Source organism: Rhineura floridana, chromosome 4 (assembly GCF_030035675.1).
Source record: "Rhineura floridana isolate rRhiFlo1 chromosome 4, rRhiFlo1.hap2, whole genome shotgun sequence".
NCBI classification, from domain to species: domain Eukaryota; kingdom Metazoa; phylum Chordata; class Lepidosauria; order Squamata; family Rhineuridae; genus Rhineura; species Rhineura floridana.
Genome location: NC_084483.1, coordinates 79914014 through 79927762, shown reverse-complemented (window position 1 = coordinate 79927762; position 13749 = coordinate 79914014). Strand labels below are relative to the sequence as shown.

General features: G+C 41.5%; 1 protein-coding gene across 11 annotated transcripts in view; it reads right to left on the bottom strand.

The window, feature by feature from the left end:
• GRIK2 (glutamate ionotropic receptor kainate type subunit 2) overlaps window positions 1–13749 on the bottom strand; it is a 614747-nt gene that overhangs the window by 472038 nt on the left and 128960 nt on the right. For all 11 annotated transcript variants that reach the window (XR_009762209.1, XM_061623432.1, XM_061623434.1 and 8 more), the window contains one exon: window positions 11751–11924. Coding sequence is in view for 10 of the 11 variants with exons in the window: in XM_061623432.1 (XP_061479416.1) it covers window positions 11751–11924 (174 nt within the window). In the remaining variant the exon portion in view is untranslated. The remainder of the gene's footprint in view (window positions 1–11750; window positions 11925–13749) is intronic.

Below are 13749 nucleotides of genomic sequence, written 5' to 3'. Positions count from 1 at the left end.
AGAGGTGAGTTAATTCAACCAGTGGTCAAGAAATATTAATGATGATCTGGTTCATATATGATATTTGAACCACACAAACATGGTTATTGTCCACTCAGTGAACAATTCAGAACATTCAGTTCTACTGAATATGTAGAACTATAATTCAAAAGTTCTTTCTGGTTACGTTACATCTATATAGCTAGAAGAATGTAGTTGGAAGGGTGACAGTTTCTCTGACTTCCTTATTTCTTAGTATCATACCAACATTGGCTAATTAAGCTCTCAGACATGCTGTGAGGTAGATTGAATAAGTGTTTGCATATGACTGCAGTGGCTGGAGAAAACAGAGACATGGAAAGTATTTAAACAATTTGCCCACAGCAAATTAGCTTGAAAATCCTGGTTGCAAACCATTTCTTGAATTTCCATCAAGCTTTATGTCCTCAACAGCATCACTTTAGTTCTTCTCTGCCACGGTAAGACTGCTACTTTGTCAGCACTGTAATAATTCCCACGCCCCCACCCCAAAAATACTCCTAATCTGGTAAAATCGTGGTAAGCCCTTTGTGTTGCTTTAACAAAAGGTGATACGTCTTGTAGAAAATGTTTAAAAGACACACTTTATCTAGAACAAATTTAATGCTATGTAATAAACTAGAATGTGCAAAGGGTTAGCTCTCCTGATGGCAGTTGACCCTCTCTACCACTATCCCTGCCTAATCTAAATAAGCAGTAGTGGGGAACCACTTACGTTTTGACACTTAAGGGCCATGGCTCAGTGGCAGAACATCTGCCTTGCATGCAGAAGGTCCCAGGTTCAATTATCGGCATCTTCAAATAGGGGTGGGACAGACTTCGTTCCTGAAGTCCTGGAGAGCCACCACTAATCAGTAAAGGCAATATTGAGCTAGATGGACTAATGCTCTGACTTGGTATAAGGTAGCTTCCTATGTACTTACAAATCTTATGAGAGATCCCAGCCCTCCAGCCCTCCCCACTTTTCCAGACCTTTCCAGAATACATGCAGTATAGTGCTTCATTTCATGCATTCCCTCATAATAAGGGTAAATTAGCTGTAAACTGGATCAAAACATGTAGCACATAAACAGTGTATAGTTGAACTATGGAATTCGCTCCCACATGAGGTAGTGATGGCCACTGACTTGGATGGATTTAAAAGAGGATTAGACAAATTCATGGAGGAAAAGGCTATCAGAGGCTACTAACCATAATGGCTATGATCTGCCTCCACTGCTTCCGAATACCGGTTGCTGGAAACTGCAGGAAGGGAGAGTGCTCTTTGCACTCAGGTCTTGCTTGTGGGCTTCCCATGTGCAACTGGTTGGCCACTGTGAGAACAGAATGCTGGACTAGATGGGCCATTGGCCTGATACAGCAAGCTCTTCTTACATTCTTATGTAATTGTGTTTTAGAATGTTTCTGTTTTTATCATGCTTTTCTATTTATTGCTGATAAATTGTTTTTGTTGATATGTTTGGTGGGCTCCTCTGGGAGGAAGGGCAGGATATTAATAATAAGCAAAGGACATAATCAGTAGTCACTATGTGTTGGCTGCAAAAGGCAAAGCACAGTTGGACACCCCACCCTCATGAGATGGATGGGATACAGTTCACCTACCCCATCTTATTCTAAATGCAGAATATGTAATGTGGGCGGAACCCTAGAGCCCTCTCCCTACAAAAGAATGGTCTAAAACATTTCATAGGAATATAATTACTAAGGGCAGAGGGAATCCCTATTTTATGGCACAGCAAAGCCCACAAGCTGCTGCCACATTGTCAGCAGTAGATGTGACAATGAGCTTTCTATAGCTAAGGGACACATTTAATAGAGCAACTTTGGAAATTCTTCCCTTACATCATTGCCACCCTACTTCCACAGAAAGAGCAAAACATTCATTACTGTGTACCTGAATAGATGGACTCAGATGATAGCTCCTAGGAACCAATTAAAGAGGTTAACTGAGCCATGAGACTTCATAAACGAATCCAATTCCTTTTTTCTTTATTTCCTACTATAGCTCAGAGATAAAGCCAGGGGGAAAATGCATAAGCTCTAGAATCTTATATAGTGACAAATGACTGTGTTACCACTACCAATAATGCGGCCTTTCTTCCAGACACAAGGAACTGTGCTGAGATTCCTATTGCCTTACAACATCATGAGAAAAAGAGAACATAAGATGTATAAGCAATATAAACCCAGTGTATTAAACAAATGGGAATGTTCCCAGTGTTGACAGTAACTCTTTATCTAGCAAGCAAAAGTTTTACTGTTCCCCTACTTTTTTCAGAAAGTATAAACTGAAACGCTAAATTACAAAATCTTACCGCCTTTCAAAAACCAATGCAGCAAAATATGTACTAAAGACTGAAACAGATTAATTCTAAAAAAGACTACATTAATGCATTGTGTGAATGTGTGAGCATGCACATGCATGTGCGCATACGTGTTGCCAGTGCAACCCACATCAGGCACTCACACATATTGTACCAAGGCAAAATGTGATATTTCCTCTCAATAGCACATTCAGTACTATTGTACTTATTGTATGGAACGTGACTGCATGGGTTTCATGGCAATCTATTAGACATTGACTGTGATGTAAATTAATGCTGAATAAAAACTCTTCTATTCCTTCATCATATTTCTCCACAATATTTTGTGTTCCTTATGAGTGAGCCCAACTTAAATGAGAGGAATGCTACGTGCATATTAAAAAAGGCACGCACGCACGCACGCACACATATACATCCCTAAAAACTGCTGGGCCAGAGTCAAAGAGGAGGAGACTCACTGCCTATCACTAGAGCTTGGCCATTTTTTTTTTCCTGCCATCACATAAAAGAAAGTGCCACTTGCATTATATAGTGTCTTCTGCAGAAGTCTTTTCAGGAAAAAAAATGGCAACTACTAGTGGGGGCTTCTATATTCCTCTCCAGAACACACCATCAGAGTGACATTAAGTGACTGGACTTCTGGGAAGGGTGACTTCGCTTGTGCCTGCTTTTGAGACGGGCTCCCGCCTCAAAAGAAGCTTATTCAGATATAAATCAGTCAGAACATTTTTTTTTTTGACTGATGAAATTTCTCCCGGGCAGGGAGAAACGTAGAGATCAACCTCAAAAGCCTGTTTTTGTTGGGAGGACTGGATTTCATTAATTTATGAGAAAAGGTCCAGCCAGCAATGCCGGACGGACTTCCGAACAAGCTCTATCTGATTAATGCGATACGTTTATCTTTTCTTCAAAGAGAAAACAGACTAACAGGCAAGCACCCTTCTTTCTATTATTTTTTTTACTTGGTTTAAATTGTTGCAGCAAAAAGAGATTTGTCAAATGAATCAGCTTTAAAGAACTTCTGGGTGAGCTATAACTCTTCTCTGTTATTCACGAAATTAACAGCTTATCTCTGTTTCTATTGCAAAAAGCTGTCCTGGAAGTGCATTCTAAAGATATAAACAGAAGAGGGATTTCTATTCCGAGGAACATTATATTGTCTGGGACTATTCTCTTTTTGGTCTATTTTATTTTGACGAATCTGCTTCTTCACGACGCCACTAACTGTTTTGATGCTGGGAACTAAATTTGTTTTGTATTCTTGAACATAGAGAGATAAGGCAGGCTGCTCTGTTTATACTGTGATGTCATCAAGCCTGGAATATTAACCCAATTGTTGCTGAAATAAGAAGTGGTTCTTCTTTATTTTTGTTTTGTTTTGTTTTCGTGGTTTTAAAAATGGCAATCAAGAAAGTGGCTGAGAATCTGGAAGTAATTATGTTTCAGAAAATAATGGATGAGATTGAGATAACGAAACAAACCCTGCGACAGGGCAGTAAGGAGCTGAAAATTGAACTGAGCAAAATGATGCAGGAGCTTAAAGAAATAGGGGATCCTGTGAGAGAGAAGAATGAGATCAGAGATGAGAAAAGAAAAAATAAAGGGAAGATACAAGCCCTGGAGATTGGAACAAATGTGGAATTGGAAAAAGATCTGGAGTTTATGGATATTAGAAATAAAATCTACTGTTTGGAATTTAACGTTATCTCTGAAGAAATTAATGAAGATATTAGAGATAAAGTTATCAATGGCTTGGATAATCTTCTGGACTGGAATGACGTGATGGAGCTTGATATAGAGAAAATCTATGGAATTAACTGCAGCCATGTGACAATGGAAAAACTCTCAAGAGATGAGCCAGTGCATTTTGTAAAAAAGAAGAACAGAGATATGACTTTACAACAATATTTCAGCAACTTATTCAGAATTGATGGCAAGAAAATATTTGGGATAGAGGAAATTCCCATCAGACTCTTATTATATGACTATGGCTATGACAGCAAGATTATTATGGAATACTGATAATGGAAGATTGGACACTGAAATTACTGGACTTAACAGGACTATTGAAGATGGAAGATGGAATTAATATGGATAATGGAATAATGGCTATTGAAATTATTGGACCTAACAGATTTTGATGAGATGGATTAATCGATATGTTTATTTGGACTATGGTTATGACAATAAGATTATTATTATTATTAACGAGATGGATTAATCGACATGTTTATTTGGAGAAAAATTGATAGATATATTTCTTAAAGAATTGAAACCTCTCTTTGACTTTTTGTGGAAAGAATAAAGTAATGTTTATGAGATTTGATGATTAATTAAGATAACTACTGGAGGAAAGTGATTTTATAATATAATTTAAGAGACAGGATTGTTATATATTGTAGACCTATAACTGATTTGATCTGCGACAAATGGGAAGTCAACATTTTATTTTTTTGTTTAATCATTTTTGTTTTGTTTTGTTTTTTGTCTTTGAATGTTTTATGATTTTGTTTTGTATGTTTTATGAAAATTTGAATAAAAATTATTGTAAAAAAAAAAAGAGTGACATTAAGTGACTGAAGAAAAAATGGTGGCTGCCAGGGGGAGCGGTTCCAGAAGGGGCAGCATGCTTTGATCTTCTGCACCTTCATTAAGCATCACTTCCCCTACACATACAAGGGATGTACTAGAATTCCACCCAATTCTGATTTGATACTTAATTTTCCATTAATTTGCTTATTCACCATCGTTGCAGACTGAAATTCTAGCTTTTTTTGGAAACTTTTTTATTAAAAACATCAGTGTCTAAAATAATGATATCAACATTTTATTGATATTTTCTTCAATTTATCAGCATTCACTGTAATTTATCATTATTTCCTTTCAAAAAATATATATTAATATCAGTATTTATTCCGAGAGAGAGGAAACAGATCAGTAAAAGCAGCAGCTTGCTGACAAAGAACAAACTCAAATTGATACCACTCTCTTACGTCGCCAGAATGCTTTCGAACCAATTCGGGCCAATGGATCCCATCCCTAACACATACAGCCATAGTACAAGATTGGTATATTCGTAAATATTTGACTGTGGAAACCAGAATTCAAATCTCCACTGAGCCATGAAGCTTGCTAAGTGACCTAGGGCCAATAATAATTTCTCAGCTGTGACTTCCTTACAGGATTGGTGAGAAATAAAGAAAAATAGGATAGCCTCATATATGTATAAAACCACTAATTCCTGAGATGAAGGTTGAGATTCCAAATCATTCATATGCATATGAGTGTGTGAACACACACAAACACATACACACACACACACAAGCAATGCTGCACCTCGCAATGCCCAATGATTATTTTAGTTAGTTAGTTAGTAATTGATTTATATCCCACCCTTCCTCCAAGTAGGAACCCAGGGCAGCAAAAAAGCACTAAAAACACTTTAAAACATCATAAAAAAGACTTTAAAATACATTAAAATAAAACATATTTAAAAAGCTTTAAAAATATATTTAAAAAAGAAAAGGTTTAAAAACCTATTAAAAAGCAATTCCAACACAGATGCAGATGGGAATAAAGTCTCAACTTAAAAGGCTTGAAAGGGAGGAAAGTCTTCAGTAGGCATCGAAAAGATAACAGAGGTGGAGCCTGTCTAATATTTAAGGGGAGGGAATTCCAAAGTGTAGGTGCCACTACACTAAAGGTCCGTTTCCTATGTTGTGCAGAATGGACCTCCTGATAAGATGGTATATGCAGGAAGCCCTCACCTGCAGAGCGCAGTGATTGACTAAGTATATAAGGAGTAAAAAAGTATTTTAGATGTCCTGATCCCAAGCTGTATAGGACATTGTACACCAAAACTAGAACCTTGAACTTAGCCCGGTAGCTAATAGGTAGCCAGTGCAATTCTTGCAGAAGCAGGGTGACATGTTGGTGATGCCCTGCCCCAGGGAGCAGTCTTGCCACTGCATTTTGCACCAGCTGCAGCTTCCAGACAAACTTCAAGGGTAGCCCACATACAGTGCATTACAATAATCCAGCATGAGGTTACCAGTGCATGGAAGACAGTGGACAGGCTATCCCTGTCCAGAAATGGCTGCAGCTGTCCTACCAGCTGAAGCTGGTAAAAGGTACTCCTAACCCAGTGAGGTCACTGGGCTTCTAACGACAAAGTTGAATCAAGGAGCACCCCCATACTACGGACCTGCTCTTTCAGAGGGAATACAACCCCATCCAAAGCAGGCAACTGAAAAATTATCCGAACTTCGGAACCACCAACCCACAGAATCTCTGTCTTGCTAGAATTGAGAATCAGTTTGCTGGCCCTCATCCAGCCCACCAACAAGTCCAGGCACCGGTCCAGGGCTTGCATGGCCTCTCCTGATTCAGATGTTACAGAGAAATAGAGCTGGGTATCATCAGCATACTGCTGGCACCTTACCCCAAATCTCCTGATGGCGACTTCCGAGGGCTTCATATAGATGATAAACAGCATGGGGGGAAAGTTGTGTGGCACCCCACAGCACAACTGCCAAGGGGCTGAAAGACAGTCACCCAATGTTATTCTTTGAGAGTGACCTTGGAGATAGGATCAGAACCACTGTAAAAGAGTGCCTCCAATACCCAATTCACCACGTCGGCCCAGAAGGATACCATGGTCAATGGTATAAAAAGCCACTGAGAGATCAAGGAAGAATAACAGGGCTGCACTCCCCCTGTCCTTCTCCCAATAAAGGTCATCCATCAGAGCGACCAAGTCCAAGTCCCATAATCAGGCCTAAACTCAGGTTGGAATGCATCAAGATAATCTGTTTCATCCAAGATCACAGGCAATTGCTGTGCCACAACCCTCTCAATCACCTTCCCTAAGAAGGGAGTATTTGTGACCAGTCAGTAGTTGTCACAAACCAATGGGTCCAAGGTGGGCTTTTTCCGGAGCAGTCAGATCACCACCTCTTTCCAGGCAGCTGGAACCACTCCCTCTTGCAACAATGCGTTCACAACACCCTGGATCCACTCGGTCAAACACACTTGGAAAGCTTTAATAAGCCAAGAAGGCAAGGGTTGAGAGGACACGTTGCTGGCCGCATCATCGCAAGCACCTTGTCCACGTCATCAGGCCGCATCAACTGAAACCGTTCCCAAGACATTGCAGCAGATGTTGCACTGGACACCTCACTGGGGACCACAGTAGGTGTGAATGGGGCATCAAGACTGCTACGGGGCGAGCAACTTTACCCTCAAAGTGCCTTGCAAACAATTCACAGTGGGCACTGAAAGGGTCTAAAATTAAATTCCCTGGAGCTGATGTCAACAAACCCTTGACAATATGGAAAAGCTCCACTGGATGGCTACTTGAGGATGCGATGGTGGTAGAGAAGTGGGCCTTCTTCACCATGCCCACTGCCGCACAGTAGGCACGGTTATGATGTTTTATGTGTGCCTAATCAGCCTCATAGCACCTCTTTCGCCACTTGTGTTCTAGCCATCGTCCAGCCTGTTTCATTGCCCTTAGCTCACTGATGTACCAAGGTGCAAACTGGGCTCCACAATGCCAGAGAGGGGCAACCGTATTGAGAGCCCGATACGCCTCACTGTTCCACAACGTTACAAGGGCTTCAACAGGGTCATCTGCTCTGTCTACTGAGAACTCCTCCAGGACATTCAGGAATCCTGTGGATTCCATTAGTCTGAGGGGAGGACCATCTTAATCTGTCCACCATCCCTGCAGGGGAGGTCAGGAGCCATAAGTCTAAACTTCACCAGGAAGTGATCTGGCCATGACAATGGGGTGACATCTACTCCCCCCCATCTCCAGACCACCCCTTCCTCTATCTAGAGCAAAAACCGAGTCAAGGGTATGCCCTGCCCTATGTGTCCAGCCAGTGACAACTGGAGACAGCCCCATGGCTGTCATGGAGGCCATGAAGTCCAGAGCCGGAACACCAGAGGCAGCCTCACTATGGACATTAAATCACCTAGGACTATTATTCTGGGCTCCTCCAATACCAAAACTGAGATGGCCTCTGCCAGCTCTGTCAGAGAAGCTTCTGGGCATCAGGGTGGACGGTACACCAGCAGCAACCCTAGTTTACTGTCTCCTTGGCTCAGCATGAAGTGTAGGCCCTCACAGCCAGCTCCCAGACAAGGTGGTTTCCTGGCGACAGAAATGGAATTTCTGTAGACCACATCAAATCCTTCCTCGGCCCCGTCCCTACAGTCTGTGCTGGTGTTGCACTGAGTTTCCAGGTGGACAAAGCTGGGTCAGATCAACTCCTCCCAGCTCACCCACCCAGGATCAAATCATGGATGAGTGTGGTCTTATTGTGCACCAATCTGGGGTTTATTTATTTATTATTTTATTTATACCCCGCCCTTCCTCCCAGCAGGAGCCCAGGGCGGCTGGGGTTAAACAACAGCACACGCAGGCCACTGGGCAGAGCAGATGAGCAACAAGGAACCCAACCAACTAAAACAGCTAGGTTGGTGGGGACTAGGGAGAGGGCATTTTCAGTGGTGGCCCCCACTCTCTGGAACTCCCTCCCGTATGACCTTCGACATGCCCCTTCCCTGAATGTATTCCGCAAAGCCTTGAAGACCTGGCTCTTCAGACAGGCCTTTGGGACTTCCGGGGAGGGTTAATTTTTTAGGACTAATCGCCTATTACTCTGAACTGCTATTGTTCTTTATTCATAGTTTTACTGTTATATGTATTTTATGTGTATTTTATTATGATGCATTTATTGGAACTAAATTGTACGTTGCCTAGAGTGGCCATCGGCCAGATAGGCGGCTTATAATTAAATTATTATTATTTATTATTATCCATGAGAGGAGTGGGAGCGAGGAACAAGGCACAGATAGCCTTGCCCTCATCTTCTATGGTAGTTTACCACCTCCCCATCCCCATTCCTCCCTCCACCCATGATCACTGAAATTGGGGTGGTATCACCCATATTCTTCCTTATTAAGTCTCCTCCTAAACACCTGATATGGACCCAACAGGAGCCCACCAAAACCTAACTGAACCTCTTATCCCACTAGGCCTCTGCGAGAAGTGGTAACAATCAGACTCACTCAATATCTTTTACACAGGGCACATCTACTCCCCACCCCGTCTCATACCCAGGGAGGCCAGCCTTCTGCCAGTTACAGACTCTCACTCTGGAGGCATCTGGCAACTTTCTCCTATCACTCAGTTCACTGCACAAGCTCTCACCCTGTGCAGGAACTACACATGCGCCATACACCCTCTTCATTACCAATCTCCTCTAGCTTGGTAAAAAAAAAATAGAAAGGGGTAGCACCCTCACCCTCGGGACTGCCTAAAGAGCTCTCCAAGGGGCAACTCCCTTTTGTGGCGACCCCACCATGGCAGACCCACCACTCAAGGGCAGCTGGGCTTTTATACCCCCTGACCCAGCCAGGAGCTGATGCAAGAGGCTGCCAGATTGGTGTGTAGCCGTCCCCTGGAGTCAGGGCCAGGCAGCTGTCTCAAGAGACAGCAACCCAGAGGAGTGAGCAAGCAACCACCCAGATGCTCAGATACTCACTCCCAGGGCTGCAGCTGTTCCTCAGTCCCCAGTCCCAGTCCCCCAGGGCTGCAGCTGTTCATTACATGAATGTTTTGTTGTGTTTTACTTCTTTGGAGACTATGTTCTTCCTGTCTTACGTATTGAATTCACACCTAAGCTGGTCTTTGTTACTAACATCTACCATCATAACATTTCCACCTCCCCCAATATATTATGAAGAGAATATATTTCTATTGTTTACTGAAAGCCTATTGCACAAAGACAAGACAGACTCATCAGGTGGGGCATTTTAGCCTGGTTCAGACATCACATTAAATCATCATTTATTTTCAACTATGGTTTAATATGAATGAGGAGCATGTCAGCGCACACCACTCAGAAGACCATATTTTGCTCCTCTCCCACACTTTTCTTCAGTATGCCAGTAAGGAAACAAATCAAAGGCTGACTTGCCATTCTGTGTAAACTAGCTGTCATAAGCACAATGGTAAGAGGTCTATTCTTGCTTTACTACAAGTATGGAGAACCTTGGGTCTTCCAGTTGTTGCTGAACTACAACTCCTATCACCTCCAGCTATTGGCCATGCTTGCTAGGGCTGATGGGAGTTTAATTTCAGCAACATCTGTAGGGCCAAAAGTTCTCCTTGCCTGCTTTACTATCATGGTTTGTTAGGAGAGGCACAAACCACAAACACTGGTTTGTTTTTTCTCAGTAAGCCATCCTCTGTTTTGTTTCCTCCTCAGCATGCTGAAGAAAGGAGTGGAGGAGGTGCATAGCAGGGACTTTTGAGCAGTGTGTACTAGAAAATTACTCATTCGCTGTAAACCATAGCTTAGTTTAAACTGTGGTTTAAAATGACATGTAAAAATGCCCTCAGTTCACCATTTTGTAAAATAGGATTTTTCCAATAACTAATCAAATTATATCAATATTTAGTGGGCTTAGTGGATATTTAATGGATGAAGGTTAATCAATATTCAGTAACATTGAAAATAAACTGGAATTATTATTTTTCAGCAGTAGTATAATTTTTTCAACAGCAGTATGATACAATGGTCATTTTCTGTCCCACCAAGCAGTTGGGATGTTGCATTTTGTGCTAGCTGCAGCTTCCAGGTAATTTCAAGGGCAGCCCCACATATATGTGTAATATCAGCCCAGTATGACATGTCTATCCTTCAGTGCTGACTAGCATTATACCTAAAATAAGATCCAATGTCTGGTTAACAGCTAAGAGACTGACCAGCTTCTCTATATTTGCCAGACATCCTATGTTATTCATATGCACATAATGTTTAAAAAGGTGCCATTTATGTGGATAATGGAAAATATGTCATTTACTCCATAAGGAAGGAAGAGAGGATGAATCATCTGTACAAGAACACAGCAAGCGATCCAAATGGTAAAACAAGGTTTATCTGTTGCGCTCACATCCATCTAGTCATCTGTCCATCAAAAACCAAAATTGGAACAGTATGAAAGTAAAACAAGTTCACATCAACAGAAGTTAACTCAAACCCAAATAAATTACAACATAAACAAACTTTAAAAAAAACTGAATTTCCCTAGCAGATCACAACACACCACTTTAAAATGGATCCCCCTTTAAAAAAATTAAAAACAAATTCTAATCTTAAAATCAATGCTTCCACAACAGGTTGCATGATTTAGGACATATACTCTGTTGCATACTTAATACGATCTGTTAAGCTTCACTTTTCAGATATTGTACACAGAGAGATGCTCCCAAATGAGGCATCAAAGACAGCATTAAGAAGGAAAGTGTAATACCGAGTATATGGCTAAAGAGAAGGTTAAAATTCTAAAACATTTGTAGGCTCACATGAACTAAAGTATAAATTGTGTACATACCGTCATAAATCCATCCAGCAAGCCTGAATCAGGCTTCGGAGGTGCTTGTAATCGTTCCATGGACCACTTTTCAATGATGGATGCCACCTGACTATTTTCTGTATTCAAAATCCTGAATCCAGTCATGTTAACCCCACTATACCGATAGGGCTCTACATCAAGAGCAAAGAGGTCCTGAGATAAGAGAAAAAAGATGAACATTTGTAGTTGCTATCACTCATTCTGAATTCTCATTCTTCTATTCAAATAAGTGTTTTCCCTCTCAAATGAAAGTATTATTTTATTATTATTTATTTATTTGATTTATATCCCGCCTTTTCTCCCAGTAGGAGCCTAGGGCGGTAAACAAAAGCATTAAAAACAATTTAAAACATTATAAAAACAGACTTTAAAATATATTAAAACACAACAACCATTAAAAATATATTAAAACAAAAAATCTTTATCAACATTTTTAATAGCTTTAAAAACTTTTTAAAAGACGGTTTAAAAATATATTAAAAAGCAATTCCAATACAGATCCAGACTGTGATAAAGTATCTACTTAAAAGGCTTGTTCAAAAAGGAAGGTCTTCAGTAGGAGCCAAAAAGATAACAGAGGTGGAGCCTGTCTAATATTTAAGGGGAGGGAATTCCAAAGGATTGGTGCCACTATTCTAAAGGTCTGTTTCCTATGTTGTGTAGAATGGATCTCCTGATAAGATGGTATCTGCAGGAGGCCCTCACCTGCAGAGCACAGTGATTGACTGGGTATATAAGGGATAATACGTTCTTTCAGGTATCCTGGTTCCAACCTGTATAGGGCTTTATAAACCAAAACTAGAACAATGAACTTACCCGGTAACTAGTAAGTAGCCAGTGCAATTCTTTCAGTAAAGGAGTGACATGTTTATGATAACCTGCTCCAGTAAGCAGGCTTGCTGCCACAATTTGCACCAGCTGCAGCTTCTGGACCAACTGCAAGGGTAGCCCCACATAGAGTGCATTACAGTAATCCAGCATAAGGTTACCAGTGCATGGACAACAGTGGTCAGGCTATCTCTGTCCAGAAATGGCTGCAGCTGTCTTACCATCCGAACCTGGTGAAAGGCACTCCTAGCCACGGAAGTTACCTGGGCCTCTAGCGACAAAGATGGATCCAGGAGCATCCCCAAGACTACAGACCTGCACTTTAGAGGTAGTACAACTCCATCCAAAGCAGGCAACTGACCAATTATCCAAACTCGGGAACCACCAACCCACAGTGTCTCCATCTTGCTAGGAATGAGAACCAGTTAATTGGCTTTCAACCAGCCCACCACCGAGTCCAGGCACCGGTCCAGGGCTTGCACGGCCTATCCTGATTCAGATGTTACAGAGAAATAGAGCTGGGTATCATCAGTGTACTGTTGACACCTTGCCCCAAAGCTCCTGATGACCGCTCCAAAGGGCTTCATGTAGATGTTAAACAGCATGGGGGAAAGATAATACCCTGCAGCACCCCACAGCACAAATGCCAGGGGGCCAAAATATAATTACCCAATGCTATTCTCTGAAAACAACCCTGGAGAACAGTGCCTCCAGTACCCATCTCACCAAGTCAGTTCAGAAGGATACCATGGTCAATGGTATCAAAAACCACTGAGAGATCAAGGAAGAATAAGAGAGTTGCACTCCCCCATCCTTCTCCTGAAACAGGTCATCCATCAGTGCAACCAAGGCCGATTCAGTCCCATAACCAGGCCTGAACCCAGGTTGGAATGGGTCAGGATAATCTGTTTCAGCCAAGGGTACTTGCAATTGTTGCACCACAATTATTATTTATTATTATTATCTTTATTTATACCCCGCCCTTTTTCCAAACTGGAACTCAAGGCGGCTTCCAGATAAAAACAAGTACACATCATTAAGAACCTATAAAAATATAAAACATATAAACATATAAAATCAGCATTAAAACAGGATTAAACCCTCTCATTCACCTTCCCTAAGAAGTGGGTATTTGCGACCGGTCGGTAGT